The sequence below is a fragment of the Salvelinus sp. IW2-2015 genome, linkage group LG7 (genome assembly GCF_002910315.2).
Source record: "Salvelinus sp. IW2-2015 linkage group LG7, ASM291031v2, whole genome shotgun sequence".
Classification (NCBI taxonomy): Eukaryota; Metazoa; Chordata; class Actinopteri; order Salmoniformes; family Salmonidae; genus Salvelinus; species Salvelinus sp. IW2-2015.
The window spans coordinates 13,282,521-13,301,982 of NC_036847.1; the positions used below are offsets into that span (position 1 = coordinate 13,282,521).

General features: G+C 42.5%; 1 protein-coding gene across 2 annotated transcripts in view; it reads right to left on the reverse strand.

The window, feature by feature from the left end:
• Positions 1-3,971: 3,971 nt before the first annotated feature.
• LOC111966421 (NSFL1 cofactor p47) overlaps positions 3,972-19,462 on the reverse strand; it is a 20,718-nt gene continuing 5,227 nt past the window's right edge. Inside the window, exons 4-9 of one of the 2 annotated variants that reach the window (XM_023991034.2) lie at positions 6,518-6,683; positions 6,287-6,382; positions 6,052-6,164; positions 5,697-5,834; positions 4,929-5,099; positions 3,972-4,833 (exon numbers count right to left, since the gene is read on the reverse strand). In XM_023991034.2, coding sequence (XP_023846802.1) covers positions 4,671-4,833; positions 4,929-5,099; positions 5,697-5,834; positions 6,052-6,164; positions 6,287-6,382; positions 6,518-6,683 — 847 coding nt within the window. In that variant the 3' untranslated portion in view covers positions 3,972-4,670. The remainder of the gene's footprint in view (positions 4,834-4,928; positions 5,100-5,696; positions 5,835-6,051; positions 6,165-6,286; positions 6,383-6,517; positions 6,684-19,462) is intronic. The other variant, XM_023991035.2, reaches the window with a different exon arrangement.

A 19,462-nucleotide genomic window follows, 5' to 3' on the forward strand; every position in this document is an offset into this window, starting at 1 on the left:
AGGTATCGTTCTTACTCTTCTCAACGAAGCCCCACCCCCATCCCAATTATTGGAGGACCAAAAATAGCAGATAATCGGGTCGATTTTTATATATATATATAATAATAATAATTGGGATGGGGGTGGGGCCTCGTTACAAATCTATATATTTGTAATAATGACAATTACAACAATACTGAATGAACAATGAACAGGTTTTTTTACTTTAACTTAATATAATACATAAATAAAATCTATTTAGTCTCAAATAAATAATGAAACCTGCTCAATTTTGTTTAAATAATGCAAAAATACAGTGTTGGAGAAGAAAGTCAAAGTGCAATATGTGCCATGTAAAAAAAAAAAGCTAACGTTTAAATTCCTTGCACAGAACATGAGAACATATGAAAGCTGGTGGTTCAATATTCCCAGTTAAGAAGTTTTAGCTTGTAGTTATGACAGGTCGACTATMTCTCTCTATACCATTTGTATTRCATATACCTTTGACTATTGGATGATCTAATAGGCACTTTAGTATTGCCAGCCTAATGTCAGGAGTTGATAGGCTTGAAGTCATAAACAGCGCTGTGAAGCAAGCATTGCTAAGAGCTGCTGGTAAACGCAGTAAAGTTTGAATGAATGCTTACGAGCCTGCTGCCGCCTACCACCGCTCAGTCAGACTGCTCTATCAAATCATATACTTAATTATAATATAATAAAACACAGAAATACGAGCCGTTGGTCATTAATATGGTCAAATCAAGAAACTATKATTTCGAAAACAAAACGTTTATTCTTTSAGTGAAATACGGAACCGTTCCGTATTTTATCAAACGGGTGGCAACCCTAAGTCTAAATATTGCTGTTACATTGCACAACTTTCAATGTTGTCATAATTATGTAAAATTCTGGCAAATTAGTTTGCCAAGCGGCGACTCTGCATGCAATGAACGCAAGAGAAGTMACACAATTTCCCTAGTTAATATAGCCTGCTAAKATGAATTTKTTTTAACTAAATATGCAGGTTTAAAAAWATATATACTTCTGTGTATTGATTTTAAAAGAAAGGCATTGATGTTTATGGTTAGGTACATTCGTGCGACGATAGTTTTTTTCCGCAAATGCGCTTTTGTTAAATCATCCCCCGTTTAGCAAAGTAGGCTGWGATTCGATGATAAATTAACAGGCACCGCATGGATAATATGCAATGCAGGACAAGCTAGTTAACCTAGTAATATCATAAACCATGTGTAGTTAACTAGTGATTGTGAAGATTGTTTTTTATAAGATAAGTTTAATGCTAGCTTGCAACTTACCTTGGCTCCTTGCTGCACTCGCTTTACAGGTGGTCAGCCTGCCACGCAGTTTCCTCGTGGAATGCATTGTAATTGGCCCTAATCGGCGTCCAAAAATGCAGATTACCGATTGTTATGAAAACTTGAAATCGGCCATGCCGATTAATCGGTCGACCTCTACAACATACACGTATGTATACTGTAGCTAAGAAAGTAATACTATCTCCCTGGCATATTGCATCATTTATACAGCAGCATACAATACATTTTTGGACTCACCTTGATGGGCTGTGCTCACTTGAACAGGAAGGTGGCGCGGCGGTCCTTCCTGGGCAAACTTTGCCATCAAAGTGTGGCATTCTCTAAATTTATGGTGCTTTCAAGACAACTCAGAACTCTTGAAAAAAAAAAACAGGGTCGAATCATGACGTTAGTGTTCTTCAGGTCGGAGCTCCAGAAAGAGGCCAAAATTCCCGACTTGGAATRCCGAGTTGGATGACCGTTCAAAACGTATTTTCCCAGTCGGAGCTCATTTTTCTCAGAGTTCCCAGTTTTCTTGGAACTCACTGAAGTCTGAGATTTCCCAGTTCAAAGTTTCCAGTTGTTTTGAAAGCGGAAGAAGATATGCTGGATTGACAGCATGGCCAATGATGCATGTTTATCCTTTTAAACTTGGAAAAGAGACTCATTTAACCCAGACTTGGACCACACATCCACTCCACTGAATAGCAGGCTAGTGCTTGCTTTGCAATGCTTGCAGTTAGCCACGGATTGCTTCCAAACCGCTCATTGTTGAATTTGCCATTTCCAACTTGTCCAATGGCCGATGAACACCGATACATTTTATCTACAATTTCTCTTCATATGACAAGGATTAAAAAGGATTTGCCAATAGATTGTCAACTTGATTCATGATGACTGCTAGCGTGCTACRTAAGATTTTGAAAGTATGATGTTGACAGTCCAATCAAAGCTACTGTAGATATGTGATTTGACTTCATTTTATCTGTTGACGATGAGCCTTCTTGGATGAGCACTTCTAATGTAACTCTATGGRAGCACCCAAGGGGCCTGAATTTGAGCGCTCCCTGTGTCCCCATGAGCGACAGAACACTGAGCCAATCACAGCGCAACTAGAGAACATTACCAACCCCTACACTCTGTATTTTCCSCTGAAGTACCTGCATTTTGGAGCTGCCTTAAGAAAGCAAAAAAGAGACCATGTTTGTATGCAGCTTTATTAATTCAATTACCTTTTTTTTWATACATTTGTTTGCAATCTGTGACACATTAATGCCAAACTAACATGCAAAACAGGCAACAAAAAACTGTCTCTGCCCTGAATGGCGGGTCGCCACTGTATATTGTCCATTTTACTTTGACCTGTCATGTTTTTAGGATATGTTGTTTGTTAACATGTCAGTGTAACCGGTGCTGTACTGCACCGCTGTAGCTCTGCGTTGTGTATGGTTGATTGAAACTATAGACCTGGACTTCGGAGATCAGGTTGTTTTAATGACTCAGAACTCACTCTGCATCCAAAAGAAAAGTCAAAACATTTGTGGAGCACATATGTTCTGCTAATCGTCGCCTCTTTCTACAACATACAAAGGACTGGGGTCAGTCGAGGAGCTAGCCATCGTTCACACAATACCATAGCTAGCTAGTAACCACATGTTGAATTCAGAATGTTAATATCCCCAAAAAGTACAATTACATCCACTTATGAGTAACCTCTAAACATACATTATTCATGAACRAAACGGTGTATGGAATCAACATTTTCTGAAGACAGAAAAAGCGTGCCCACCTTTCATAGTGATTTGAGCACGCAGGGCAAAACGTAAGTACACACCCATATTCCCAGGATGCAGGCATATATAATAACAAATCAACATGCTATATTAATATATGAACCTGGTGAAACTCAAAGTATTTAAACTGTTACATTACCATATTTTCTATTTGATACAGCACCATTTAGGTTAGGCTATTTGATCGAAGAAACCTGCACGATGTAAAGTTTGTCTCATTAACGTTACATTGTCATACATTTGATCTCTGACCTGTCAGCTACAGAAAAGGCCACGCACTCTTTCTACCATATCCTATATCTGCTACATGATTCATGTTAGATTATTTTTTGGACGGAATGGTAGTGGAATGCTGCAAAACAGTGTTTTAATCGGCTATTTGATGACGTGAATATAATCCGATTAGTTATATCTATTGACTAGGATGGTCCTCCCCTGGTTTGTACAACCGCACACTAGTTTAAAAAAACTAATTGAAATGTCCTAAATTGGGAATTTAAAAAATAAACGTTTTAATGGGCCTACTCTATTAAAGCACTATAATATAGTGATAGACAAACAGCATTCCATATTCCAGCAGATTAGTTTGACRGACTAGGCTATGGTTCAAAACTAGGTCTCAAGCATACCCCAAGACCGTTAGCCCGCTGAGCAAAAGCTACTTTGGCTTGGGGAGCTAACGCAACTTACAGTTACCAATTTCGCAGTCACGGGTCAATGAACCATCTCCATTACATTAGCATATCATCAGACTGCCTTGCTGAAAAACAYAGCACAATTTCTTTTCAATAATGGATTTAATATCAATTTGAAATTATCATATGTAATCAAAGTAATCATATGTTCTGTAACTCTTCATAATAGAAAATAGCAAGACTAGGAATTCCATATACATCAAACAAATTTATTGAATTACCTTCCAGAGGTCCAAACAATCATTCCAACTGTCCTGTTTTTGTCCAAGCCMGCGTAGAGATCAGTGAGATCAACCTGCCACTAAAACCCATTGTCTACAAGTTATAAAGAGAGTTTCTGTTCAATCATTAGTTTGATAGTAAAGCAATCTAGCTATTACATGTTACGCATCTAAATCCCACTTCCTTAGTGTTGGGACTGTTGACGCTTTGTTGAGATTCTGAATATGATGGGCGCATAAGGCTACTGGCATACATTGGGTACATTTGCGGTTGGGTTGACCTGATGGCAACTTGTTGTGTGGAAAAAGCCAAACTAACAGGCAAGAGTTGAGCCAGAGGAGAGATAAGTGGAAGATAGAAAGTGATGAACAAAACAAATAACAGTATTATGAACATCTAAAGCAATCTCTGAAACTTAAGAAAGCTTTATTGTTACTGTGCGTGTTCACCTAATACTTTCTAAACAGCTTTTACCACCAAATCAACTGTTTCTTCTGCCTTTCTTTGAAGCCCTATCCGTTCCCCACATTTGCCCCTCAAACTGCTGAAGAGGGAAAACGTATCACTATAGAAAAAAAAGGAATTAGAAGTCCATAAGTCCATGGTGTCTKGTCCCTCAGGGGGACCAAAGAGCTGTGAACCAGCCAGGCCACCAGGGGGCTCCATCACTTTAGCCGCTGCACGATGACTGCGTTGAGCAGGTTGGCATCCCGCAGCGTCTGGCTCTCGTCAGTCAGCTCCTTGTTGGGGAAGGTTGTTATGAGCACAAACTCCGTTGCGGCCATTAAAGGTCGAGCTCCCACCACAAACTGACGCACGTCCGACACCCTGTGGACAAGAAGAGAAATGATGGATATAATATTTAAATGTTGTTTGTAATGGTGGGAGTAAGGCGATGTAGAGCTTAAAGGCTCCAAACTGACCTGTGAGTGTGGTTGAACTTCTGCACCAGTCTTCCCCCGTCGGCCAGTCTGATCTGGATGTTTGTCACAGGCTGGGAGGCGTCCAGGTTCACAGAGGCGATGGCCTGGGCCTCACTGGCTACCTGGTCCTGGTCCCCCATACGTGGAGCAGACACCAGTTCAGGGGTGGCACTGAGGCGGGAAAGAGAGACGTTTATTATGATTACTGTATTTGACAGTTACATATCTAGAAAACATCAAAAAAACGTAATCAAATACCATATCACATTGTGCCATAATTTCCTTTTCTACCCCCTTGTGGTAATAAGGTGTAACAGCCACCCTATTCAATCAATCACATTTATTTATAAAGCCCTTCTTACATCAGCTGATGTCACAGCCTAAAACCCCAAACAGCAAGCAATGCAGGTGTAGAAGCATTTAATCTGAGAATCTTTGGTCTGTACCCAAATCTAAAAACKKGTGATGAAAAGCAGGTTATTTCTTKCATGGCAGGTGGACAGACAGGCGAGTTGATACAATTTARATTACCCTTCTAGAACAGTATTTCCCAACTTTGGTCCTCCAGTACCCCCAACAGCACACATTTTTGTTGTAGCCCTGGACAAAAACACCTGATTCAACTTGCCAAGGGCTTGATGATTAATTGACAAGTGGAATCAGGTGTGCTTGTCAGGGGCCACAAGTTATATGTTGGGGGTACTGGAGGACCTGAGTTAGGAAACACTGTTCTAGGTGATGCATTCTTTCAGAATAGATCGAGCTCACCTGCCCAGTTTCTGTCCTTCCCCGCCAAATGCCTTGAAGGTAACCTTGGGTTTGGAGAAGTCCTCATCCCGATGGTCCTCCATATCRAAGTTGACCTGACCCCCCCGGGAGCGCTGTCTCAGCTCCAAAGGAATTTCCCTGAAAGGAGGAATGACTTCTATTATGACAATGCTTCAGCAATGAGGAAACAGACTTCAGAGAGAAACATGTGTCCCCCAGCTGTCCAGTGCTGAGCAGAATGTGTATGCCATAAATTCATTTCTAACTTAGTAAATGGATTTAGGAACATGATGTGACATGAGCAGCCACGCATATAAACAGTAGGAKAAGCAGACAGTATGGACAGTGTACTCACCCCCTACGGATGGACTCCAGGAAAATGGCATTGCCAGGATCACTGTAGTTTCTGAGTTCACCGTCGCCCAGGCTGAAACCTGTCTTCCACAGCTTCAGGACTACATGCACCTTCAGCACGTAGTAAAGAAAATAGGCTACATCAAGTATACTAAAGTAAATGTACTCTTCCGAGATCAAATTTATACTAGCAATACAAAATATCTATTAAAATAAATTCACTGTCAAACACTAACATCCTGCTGGCTGTTAGCAGCTCTTCTCTCTCCAGCCACATAAACAGGCTCCTCCTCAGGCGCTGCACCAAGCCGGTAGCCACCGCCAATGAACGGCTAGAGGGAAGGTTAGAGGAGAAAAAGAAGAAGCAAAACATTATACACCATTACCTCGATGATTTAAGGTCAATTCCAAAACACAGGGATAATAACACTAGGTGCAGGTCACAAATACTGAGAAGCTTTTCTTACCCTGGCTCGACTAGGCTCTCCTGGGCCTCTCCCAGCCTTRTCCACAGGTACGGCCCCATGCTCCTTAGCCCCCTTGAAGAGGTCCTCCACCACCTCATTAGAGCTCTTCTTCTTGGGGGGGCCCACAATCTGCTGCCCACTGCGTTCAGAACCCCCAGCAAAGAACCTAGGGGGAAGCAAAGGAAGAATGTGGATACAACACAATCAGAATTTTGGATCTTGTCCAAGAGGCAACCTCTGGTTACAACATCAGTGCTGTGATTKAAATAAATCAAATCTTATGTCACATGCTTCAAAAGCAACAGATGTAGACTAACAGTGAAAAGCTTACTTATGGGCCCTTCCCAACAAATCAGAGAAAAAAAAAAATATATATATATATATAATAATAATAAGACGAGGAGTGAATGAGTAACGATAACTTGGCTATATACACGGGGTACCTGTACCAAGTTAAAGTGCAGGGATACGAGGTAATTGAGGTACATATTGGTAGGGATAAAGTGACAAGGCAACAGTATAAACAAGCAGTAGCGTATGTGATGAGTCAAAAGAGTTAGTGCAAAAAGGGTCAATGCAGATAGTTAACCAATAATACTAATAATAATTAGTTAACCCAGACTAACTAGCAGTCTTAGTTAGCAGTCTTATGGCTTGGGGGTAGAAGCTGCTCAGGATTCTGTTGGTTCCAGACTTGGTGCATCGGTACCGCTTACCATGCAGTAGCAGAGAGAACAGTCTATGACTTGGGTGTCTGGAGTCTGACAGTTTTTATAGCCTTCCTCTGACGCTGCCTGGCATAGAGGTCCTGGACGTACTGGGCGAGACGCACTAGACTCTGTAGCGCCTTGCGGTCGGATGCCGAGCAGTTGCCATTCCAAGCGGTGATGCAGCCAGTRAAGAAGCTCTCAAATGGTGCAGCTGTATAACTTTGAGGATCTGAGGGCATATGCCTAATCTTTTCAGCCTCCTGAGGGGAAAGCGGCATTGTCAGGCCTTCTTCACAACTGTGTGTGGACCATGATAATTCCTTAGTGATGTGAACACCAAAGAACTTTATGCTCTCGACACACTCCACTACAGCCCCGCCGATGGGGGCGTGCTCGGCCCTCCTTTTTCTGTAGTCCACTATCAGCCTCTTTGTCTTGCTGACTTTGAGGGAGAAGTTGTTGTACTGGCACCACACTGCCAGGTCACCGACCTCCTCTCTAGGCTGTCTCATCGTTGTCGGTGATCAGACCAACCACTGTCATATCGTCAGAAAACTTTGATGGTGTTGGGAGTTGTGCACGGCCATGCAGTGGCAGGTGAACAGGGAGTACAGGAGGGMACTAAGCACACACCCCTGAGGGGCCAGTGTTGCGGATGTGTAGTTAACTACCCTCACCAYCTGGGGGCGGCCCATCAGGAAGTCCAGGATCCAGTTGCAGGGAGGTGTTCAGTCCCAGGGTCCTGAGCTTAGTAATAAGGTGTTGAATGCTGAGCTAGTCAATGCACATCATTCTCACATACAGTGCATTGGGAAACTATTCAGACCCATTGACTTTTTCCACATTGTTAAATTACAGCCTTATTCTAAAATGGATTACATAGTTTTRCCCCCACATTTACACACAATACCCAAAAAAGAACAACACAAAAGGGTTACACATTTTTGCTAATTTATTAAGAATAACACACTTAAATACCACATTTACATAAGTATTCAGACCCTTTACTCAGTACTTTGTTGAAGCACCTTTGGCAGCAATTACAGCCAAGTTTTTTAGGGTATGACTCTACAAGCTTAGTACACCTGTATTTGGGGAGTTCCTCCCATTATTTTCTGTAGATCCTCTCAAGCTGTGTCAGGTTGGATGGGGAGCTTTCCTGCACAGCTATTTTTCAGGTCTCTACAGAGATATTAGATCAGGTTCAAGTCCAGGCTCTGGCTGGGCCACTCAAGGACATTCAGAGACTTGTCCCGAAGCCACTCCTGCGTTGTCTTGGCTGTGTGCTTAGGGTCGTTGTCCCAGTCTGAGGTCCTGAGCTCTCTGGAGCAGGTTTTCATCAAGGATCTCTCAGTACTTTGCGCCGTTCATCTCTCCCTCAATCCTGACTAGTCTCCCAGTACCTGAAAAACATCCCCACAGCATGATGCTGCCACCACCATGCTTCACCGTAGGGATGGTGCCAGGTTTCCTCCAAACGTGATGCTTAGCATTCAGGCTAAAGAGTTCAACATTGGTTTCATCAGAACAGAACTTCTTGTTTCTCATGGCCTGAGAGTCCTTTGGGTGCCTTTTGGCAAACTCTAAGCGGGCTGTCATGTGCCTTTTACTGAGGAGTGGCTTCCGTCTGGCCACTCTACCAAGGCCTGATTGGTGGAGTCCTGCAGAGATGATCTCCACAGAGGAACTCTGGAGCTCTGTCAGAGTGACGACCAGGTCCTTGGTCACCTCCCTGACCAAGGCCCTTCTCCCCCGATTACTCAGTTTGGCCAGGTGACCAGCTATAGGAAGAGTCTTGTTGGTTCCAAACTTCTTCCATTCAAGAATGATGGAGACCACTGTGTCCTTGGGGATCTTCAATGCGGCAGAAATGTTTTGGTACCCTTCCTCAGATCTGTGCCTCGACACAATCCTGTCTCGGAGCTCTAGGGACAATTCCTTCGACCTCATGGCTCGGTTTTTGCTCTGACATGCACTGTCAACTGTTGGACCTTATATAGACAGGTGTGTGCCTTTCCAAATKATGTCCAATCAAATGAATTTACCACAGGTGGACTCCAATCAAGTTGTCGAAACTATTCAGACCATCCATGAGATGTTATGTAAATAAGGTCTATTTTTTTTTTTTTTTTAAGATTTGCTAAAATATTGAAAAACCTGTTTTTGCTTTGTCATTATGGGATAGTGTGTAGATTGAGGAAAAATATTTATTTCATCCAGTTTAGAATAAGGCTGTAACGTAAACAAATGTGTAAAAGGTCAAGGGGTCTGAATACTTTCAGAATGCACTGTAGGTGTTCCTCTTGTCCAGGTGTGAGAGGGAAGTGTGGGAGTCATGGTGCCACTAGAGACATGCCATTCATCTGTGGATCTGTTGGGGCCGGGTATGCGGAATTGGAGTGGGTCCAGGTGTCTGGTGATGTCGTTGTTGATGTGAGCCATGACAGCCTTTTAAAGCATTTCATGGCTACGATGTGATGCTACGTGCCGAGAGTCATTTAGACAGGTTACCTTGGCGAACTTTGGCACAGGGGACTATGGTGGTCTGCTTGAAAACTGTAGGTATTACATACTGCGGTCAGGAAGAGGTTCATAATTGTCAGTTTTAGACACTTGCAAGGTCAGCGGCATGGTCCGAATACACGTCCTGGTATCCGTCTGCCCCCGCTGGCCTGTGATGTTTAAACTGTTTAACAGGTCTACTTGCATCAGCTAATAGAGAGCCGCAGATCAATTCCATTCGGAACAGCGGTGCTTTCATGAATGGTCAGTGTTGCTTTCCTCGAAGTGAGCATAGAGAAACTAGCTCGTCTGGATGCGAGTGGGTTGCATGCTCTGATGCGAGTGGTTTTCCATTGAATGCCTATGACTATGTATTTGTGAGGGCCCAGATTGCAGTTCTATGGCTTCTCACTTAGTATGTCAACGTCTTTATGACATGGTTTCAGGCTTGTTTCTGAAAAACTACGAAGACAAAAGACTTTTGGTCAGGGACTTGGGGAAGCATGCAGTACTGGTTTGCGCGCCCTTTGTTCTTTTCCATTCTATTGAATACACTATTGTCGGGTTGAAATATTACGATTATTTTGATAATTGACACCCTGAGGATTAGTTATAAACATTGTTTGACATGTTTCGACAAACTTTACCGGTACTATTAGGATGTATCGTCTTACATGTTTTGACCGCTTTGAGCCAGTGGATTACTGAAGCAAACGTGCCAACAAAAACAGAGTTTTTGGTGAATATAAAGAAGGAACTTTATCGACAAAACAGGCCATTTAATTGTGTTTTCCTGGACCCTTGTGATTTTTATTTTATTTATTTATTCACCTTTATTTAACCAGGTAGGCAAGTTGAGAACAATTTCATTTTAACAATTGCGACCTGGCCAAGATAAGCCAAAGCAGGTTTTCGACACATACAACAACACAAAGTTACACATGGAGTAAAAACAACATAGCAGTCAAATAATACAGTAAAAAAATATAAGTATAACAATGTGGAGGCAAATGAGGTTGAGATAAGGGAGGGTAAAGGCAAAACAGGCATTGGTGGCGAAGTAAATACAATATAGCAAGTAAAACATTGGAATGGTAGATTTGCAGTGGAAGAATGTTGAAAAATAAAGACTAAGAAATTAATGGGTGCAAAGGAGCAAAATAAATAAAATACAGTAGGGGGAGAGGTAAGTTGTTTGGGGTAAATTATAGATGGGCTATGTAGCGGTTCTGCCAGGTCATGAATGTGAGCTGCTCTGACCGCTGGTCGCTTTAAACGCTAGTGAGGGAGATAAGTTGTTTTTCCAGTTTTCAGAGATTTTTGTGTTTCCATTCCGTTCATTGGCGAGTAGAACGGAAAGGAGGGCGGCCAGAGGAAGAATTCGGTTTTGGGGGTGAACCAGAAGATATACCTTGCTAGAAGCGGCATTGCTACCAGGTGGGTGCTGCTATGGTGACCAGCGAGGTAAGGGGGGACTTTACTAGCAGGGGTCTTGTAGATGACCTGGAGCCAGTGGTGTTTAGGCGACGAGTATATGAAGCGAGGGCCAGCCAACGAGAGCGTACCAAGGTCGCAGTGGTGGTAGTATATGGCGGCTCTTCGGTGACAAAACGGGATGGGCGCATTGTGATAGACTTGCATCCAATTTATTGAATAGGGTATGGAGGCTATTTTCTGTAACATGACATTGCCGAAGTCGAGATCGGTAGGGAATGGTCAGTTTTCAAAGGGTATGTTTGGGCAGCATGAGGGAAGGATGTTGTTGTGAAATAGAAGCCAATTCTAGTTTACTTTGGATCTGGAGATGTTTGATGTGAGTCGAAGGAGAGTTTTACAGTCTAACCAGACACCTAGGATATTTGTAGTTGTCCACATATTCTATTCTAAGAACCGTCCCAGAGCGTGATGTTGGACGGGCGGGCAGGTGCAGGCAGCGATCGGCTTGAAGAGCCATGCATTTAGTTTTATTTGTGATTTAAGAGCAATTGGGAGGCACGGAAGTAGAGTTGTATGGCATTGAAGCTCGTCTGGAGGGTTGTTAACACGGTGTCCAAAGAGGGCCATGAAGTATACAGAATGGTGTCAGTCTGCGTAGAGGTGGATCAGAGACTCACAGCAAGCAAGGCAACATCATTGATGTATAACAAGAAGAAAGGGTCGGTCCAAGAATTGAACCTGTGGCACCCCATAGGACTGCCGAGCGCCTGGAAACAGGCCCTCCGATTTGACAACACTGAACTCGTAGAGAGAAGTAGTTTGGTGAACCAGGCGAGGCAATCATTTGAGAAACCAAGTGCTATCGAGTATGCCGATGAGGACTGTGGTGATTGAGAGAGCTCGAAAGCTTGGCCAGGTCAATGAATAACGGCTGCAAGTATTTTTTCTTATGCGATGGTGGTAGGTTATCGTTTAGGACCTTGAGCGTGGCTGAGGTGCACCCATGGACCAGCTCTGAAAACCAGATATGCCATAGCGGAGAAAGGTATGGGGGATTCGAAATGGTCGGTAATCTGTTTTTGTTGACTTGGGCTTTGAAGACGCTTAGAAAGGCAGGGTAGGACTAGATATAGGTCTGCTAGCAGTTGTGTGCCAGAGTGGTCCCCCCCCTTTGAGGAGGGGGATGATTGCAGCTGCTTTCCAATCTTTGCGCGAATTTCAGACGACACGAAAGAGAGGTTGACAGCTAGTAATAGGTGGTTGCAACACATTTCAGCAGGATAATTTACGAAGAAAGGGTCCAGATTTGTCTAACCTGGCTGATTTGTAGGGCGTCCAGCGATTTTGCAGCTCTTTCAGAACCATCAAGCTGACTGGATTTGGGAGAAGGAGAATGGGGAAGGTTTTGCGATTGCTGTGGGGGGTGCAGTGCTGTAGACCGGGGTAGGGGTAGCCAGGTTTGGAAAGCGCATGGCCAGCCTAGAAAAATGCTTATCGAAATTCTCATTACTAGTGGATTTATCGGTGATCTGTGACAGTGTTTCCTGTCTCAGTGAGTGGGCAGCTGGAAGGAGGTGTTCTATTTCTCCATGACTTTAGTGTCCCAGAATCTTTTTTTGAGTTTGTGTTGGCAGGAAGCAAATTTCTGTTGAAAAAGCTAGCCTTGGCTTTTCTAACTGCCTGCTGTTAATTTGGTTTCATAGCTTCCTGAAAGTTGCATATCACGGGTGGCTGTTCGATGCTAATGCAGAACGCCACAGGATGTTTTGTGTTGGTTAAGGGCAGTTCAGGTCTGGAGAGAACCCCGAGGGGCTATATCTGTTCCTGGTTCTAAATATTTCTTGACATGGTGTATGCTTAATTTAAGATGTGAGGCAAGTTTTTTTTTTTTTTTTTATAACCAGCATCCTCTAATCCTTCCAGGATACCCCGGGCCAGGTCGATTTAGAAAGGCCTGCTCGCTGAATGTTTCAGGGAGCGTTGGACAGTGATGAGTGGAGGTCGTTTTGACCCGCTGACCCATTACGGATGCAGGCCATGACGGCAGTGATCGCTGAGATCTTGGGTTGAAAACAGAGAGGTGTTATTTAGAGGGCAGTTGGTTAGGATGATATTATGAGGGTGCCCGTGTTTACGGCTTTGGGGTGGTACCTGGTAGGTTCATTGATCATTTGTGTGAGATTTGCGAGGTCATTCAGCTTAGATTGTAGGTATGGCTGGGGTTGTTAAGCATGTTTCAGCTGTTTTAGGTCGCTAGCAGCACGAGCTCGTGAAGATAGATGGGGGCAATCAGTTCACATATGGTTGTCCAGAGCACAGCTGGGGGCAGAGGGTGGTCTATAGCAGGCGTTCAACAGTGAGAGACTTGTTTTTAGAGAGGTGGATTTTTAAAAAGTAGAAGTTCAAATTGCTGAGTTAAAGACCTGGATAGTAGGACAGGAACTCTGCAGGCGTATCTTTGCAGTAGATTGCAACACCGCCCCCTTTGGCCATTCTTATCGTTGTCTGAAAAGTTTGTAATTAGGAATGGAGATTTCAGAATTTTTGGTGGTCTTCCTTAAGCCAAGGATTCAGAACACGGCTAGAGAACCATCCGGGTGGCAGTGGTGTGCCTAAAGCAGTGAATAAAACAAACTTAGGGAGGAGGCTTCTAATGTTAAAATGCAGAACCAAAGGCTATTTACGGTTTACAGAAGTCATCAATAGAGGAGTCCGCCTGGGGAATAGGAGTGCCTGGGTGAAATGGAGTGGAGCAAGCACTGCCGGCCCTGGATTCACCTCTACATCACCATGAGGAAACTAGGAGGAGTAGGATAGGGTACGGCTAAAGCTATCGAGAATTGGTCCGTCTAGACGTCCGGAACAGAGAGTAAAAGGAGGGTTTCTGGGGGCGATAAAATAGCTTCAAGGTTATAATGTACAGACAAAGGTATAGTAGGATGGTGAATAACAGTGGAGGTAACCTAGGTATTGAGTGATGATGGAGAGAGATAGATATTGTTCTCTTAGAAACATAATTGAACTAGGGATGTCATCGCATGTGTGGGTGGAGTGGAACTAAAAGGTTGGATAAGCGTATAATGAGGCAGGGCTAGAGGCTCTACAGTGAAATAAGCCAATACACACTAACAGAAACAGCAATGGAACAAGGCCATATTGACATTTAAGGAAGAGGCCATGCTTAGTTCGAGTGATGCAAAGGGGTCCAGTGAGTCGTGAGGTTGGTCTGGTTTAATGAAGGCGGTGACTGATGTGTCCTGAACAGTCTATGCTTAGCATCCACTTCATCGGATCATCTCCGTATTGAGGCGCGTCACTGTACTTCCTGTTTGAGTTTTTGCTTGTAAGCGCAATCAGGATGAATAAGAGTTATGGTAGATTTGCCAAAGGAAGGGTTGAGGAGACCTTTTGTTGCGTTTGTGGTGTGGAGTAAAGATGATCTAGAGTTTTCACCTCTAGACTGCACAGTTAACATTCTGGTTAAAAAATGAGGTAAGACGGATTGTTCCCTGCATTAAAATCACTAGCCACTAGAAGCGGGCCTTGATGTGCACTCTCTCATTTGCTTATGGCCCTTACAGCTCCATTGAGTGCGGTCCTTAGTGCCAGCATCGGTTTTGTGTGGTAAATCTACAGCTACTGTTGACAAGTAACACAAGGGACCCACTCACCACCCAGCAGAATCTGTTGATGCGGCAGAAACGCCAATACCAGTCTAGAGAGAACTTGACTAGAGAAACCAAAATAGTTTTGCGTAACATTCTGGAGGCACCCTACCCTCTGTCCATAAATACACAGCCTAGCTACATGCAATGTGAAATGCATTACACTTAAAGTCATAGAAGTAGACAGACTTACCATTTCCCCTTCCTCCTCGTCACTGTCACTTTCTTCCTCGTGCAGTCATATCCCTGGAAGGAGGTCATCTATTTTCACTCCTTTACCCAACAAAAAAAACAAGGAATGACAATGGGTCCAACAATCATGTTAACATGAAATGTTTCATAGAAATAATATTAAAAAGGATGGACAAAGGCAAACACTGAAAGGACATGGGCATCCTGTTTTATGGTACCATAGAATGAGTGTACAAATATAATTTACATAGGTCAGTTAGCTATGGTAACCTGTCCAGGCCCTGTGGAAACGCGGCACAGAGGATCCACCACTCTCCTGGCTGAGGTAGTGGTCACTATGTCATCCTGCCAGCACCCATCTTCAAAGAAACTGGCCAGGGCAAGCTAAGGAAAGAGACCAAGATGCCATTGTCTCATTCAAACGTCAAGAATCTCAATATCTAGTCATTAGTCTAAAGCGGATTACTAGCTATCTAACGTTGGCTAGTTAGAGGCTTAATTGTGAACTTGCCTAATTAAGACAGTAGCTACCTTACTATTAGTTAGCTGAGAAGGATGTTCTTTATACATACGTATACTTGCTAAGCAATTAAACTTGTAGGATGGGAAACATCTGATACATTAGCCATCTTCATCTCAGTGACTAGTTTGGAAAATGTTGTTAGGTAGTTATGAAGTTGGCTTACTGCTTGGACCATAATAACTGCCCAATCGAATAGTTAGCTAACGCGTTAGTTACAATTAGTTAGCTAAATTGCCACCTAGCTAATCTGCTAGCAGCTTTGTTAGCCAGATAACGTTAGTAGCTAGAACGCAGTGAGCCATTCATTAAATGAAACGGATTTGTTAGCAAGTTTACATTAAACTCCGCTACTAGGACAGTTGGTAGGTAAAACATTGGTATCTGTTGTGAAACTTGATTGGTAGATATAACTAGATACCAGGGAATATGAATGCACATGGTCACTCGATACTATTGTTGTAGAAAGAGTGACTTGCCACCAAATCGCCAGCAGAAACTAGTACCGGTAGGCTAGGCCAGCATGTAGTTGTTAGCTAGGCTAAACTAGATTTTACTGTCATTCGTATGTTGTTGTGAGTTAACTTCAAATATCAAGATGTCGTTGACAACTGGTAGGTCGATGTGATCAGCATGTACCTGCAAATCCCAACCGGCAGGATCCAAGAAAAAACGGGCCCTGCTCTTCATCCAAACATCAGTAACAGCAAACGGAACTCCCTCACCGACGATTTTCTTTTGGTCCGCCATTTTGATATGCCCAATTCAATGACTGTTCCGACTCCAGGTTGAGGAAAACCCTACCAACTTGGTTCCTATCTCAGCAAAATGCAGTAGGCTACAGGAGGGTAAGCAAAAGGCCTGCATGTGAACAATTGTTTATGACGGTTGTATTTCCTGACAAAGTTAATACATTTTATTTGGAGGGATATATTTCACATAGATTTGAACATTTATATCTAAAATGGTATTATCTGTAGGCTATTACCATAGTTACTGCCTTTCCAGCGCCTCACTCAGCAAAGATGAGGTGAATAGAGGCTGAGATATTACCATAACAAATATTTACCGGTGTTTCTGCCGTAACAAAGGGGAAATCTTGGGATTTGGAATAATCAGCAAAGCAGTCACTCTGCCGCTTGTTTTTCTAAACAGCTGAGGATTTGACTGGAGCAGTGTAAACCACTTCTCAAATTCATAGGACAGACCATGAATGGATCAACATTTTAGCTAACCACGTTTTTAAATCTATATTGGGTTTGGTTTACAATCAAAACAAGCTGACATATTTGGGTTCTTGATGGGGTATATCAGTTTCTACTATTAAATACTTTCTTTGGCATGTTATAAGTTATATTCTTCAAAAGAATTCCCCGGGCTATCTGATAAGATTTCTATGTTAATTGTTTCTTCGTCTCTAAAGGATGGCGGCTCGCCAGCTTATAGTTCCTAAAAAACAGAAATTTAGGTTACCTCTGTTTTGTTTTAGCCAGTTCCTATGCGGAAAATGTAATGGGGATAAACGCTGAAAATAAGGTCATATTTAACACAGCTTAGGAGATCTTATATGTTTTTTTTATAGATAATATCAGGTCAGTTTAGCATGACCTTTATGAAATTATGAAGGCCTTTTATGTGCTTTTGTGTTTCTTTTTTATTACAATAATTGCTTCAAAATTCACAAAAAGTTACATTTAGCTGAGAATATTCTCATAGATGAAAATGTATCGATCTCCTTAAGCCTGTTTTTACCACAGACCTTTATTTTCAGCCTTTTATCCAAAAACCCTACAAAAACCCTTATTTAACTTTCCCATAGGCTTTGTCCAAAGAACCATGGCAGAGTTAGTCCGCTACAAAAATAAGCCTTCACTATTGCTCTCTATTAAAAGGCATTTAAACACCTAACCATCGTAGTATATACCACTGAGCACTGAGTTTGCCAAAACATTAGGAACATCTTCCTAATATTGAGTGCACCCCCCCCCAATCAGAACAGCCTCATTTCGGGCATGGCCTCTACAACGGTTCGAAAGTATTTCCACAGGGATGCTGGCCCATGTTGACTCCAATGCTTCCCACAGTTGTCAATGGCTAGATGTCTTTTTGGTGTTTTGGATCATCTTGATACACACGGAACTGTTGAGTGTGAGAAACACATCATTCGTTGTAGTTCTTGCACAAACACGGTGTCTTCCCCATTTACCTTCTGGAATTGCACCCACCATAATAATCCATGTCTCATATTGTCTCAAGACTTTAAAAATCCTGCTTTTTAACCTGTCTCCGCCCCTTCATTCTACAGTGGCAAGAAAAAGTATGTGAACCCTTTGGAATTACCTGGGATTTTCTGCATTAAATGGTCATTAAAAATTGTGATCTGATTGGTCATCTAAGTCAACAACAATAGACAAGGCACAGTCTGCTTAAACGAATAACGCAACAATTATACATTTTCATGTCTTTATTAACACACTGTGTAAACATTCACAGTGTAGGGTGGAAAATGTTTGGTGAAACACACTTCGCTTTGCTGGTTGACCCTCCTTTGGCTGCAATAAACTCAACCAAACATTTTCTGTAGTTGGATCAGACCTGCACAACGTTTCAGGAGGAATTTTTGCGACCTATTCATCTTTTACAAAAGCGATTATTCTTAGGATGTCTTGGTGCAAACCGCTTCGAGGTCATGCCACAAGCATTTTAAAATTGGGGTTGAGGTCAGGACTCTGACTGGGCCACTCCCAGAAGGGTGTATTTTCTTCTTTGAAGCCATTCTTGTTGTTGATTTACTTTCTGTGTTTTGGGTGCGCTCGTTGTTCCTTTGCATCACCCAACTTCTGTTGAGCTTCAATTGCCGGACAGATATTCAAGACATTTGCTAGGAGAATGTAAGGCGCTAAACTATCGGGAATTAATTTTTCCGTCGATGATAGGCAAGCTTGTCAGGCCCCTGAGCAGCCCCAAACCATGATGCTTCTCCACCGATACTTTTACATTTGGATGAGGGTTTTGATGTGGTGTGCTGTGCCTTTTTTTTATCACACATAGTGTTGTGTGTCCTGCCAAACACTCAACTTATTTCATTCTGTCCAGAAGCACGTGTGGAACATCCAGGTGCACTTTTGTGATTTCGTACGTGCAGCAATGTTTTTTTTGGACAAGGGCAGTGGCTTCTTTCCGTGGATGCCTTCCATTGAACACCATTCTTGTTTAGTGTTTACGTATCGTTAGGGACTCGTCAAAAGAGATGTTAGCATGTTCCAGAGATTTCTGTTAAGTCTTTAGCCTGGACACTCTAGGATTCTTCTTAATAACCTCATTGAGCATTCTTGCACTTGTTTTGCTTTTGCAGTATCTGCACGACGGCCACTTCCTAGGAGAGTAGCAAACAGTGCTTGAACTTTCTCTCATTTATACACAATTGTCTTACCGTTGGACTGATGAAACATCAAGGCTTTTATAGATACTTCCAACTTTATGCAAATCAAATTCTTAATCTTAGGTTCTTCTGAGATCTCTTTTGTTCGAGCATGGTTCACATCAGGCAATTGCTTTTGTGTAAATAGAAACTCACATTTGTGAGTGATTTTTTTAAGAGGGCAAGGGCAGCTCTAACCAACATCTCCAATCTCAGTCTCATTGATTGGACTCCAATTAGCTTTTTGGAAAAGTAATTAGCCTAGGGGATCATACTACATTTCCAACCTTAAACTAGTGGAAGCTGTTTAAATGATGTCATTCAATATTAGCCCAAGAAAAAATACAATAATTGAAACAGTTGAAGTCGAAGTTACATAACACATATTGTTGAGTATTAAAACTAGAATCTTTTTATCCACTCCACAAATTTTCTTGTTTAACAAACTATATATAGTTTTGTCAAGTCGGTTAGGACAGTGTTACTTGTTGTTGCAAA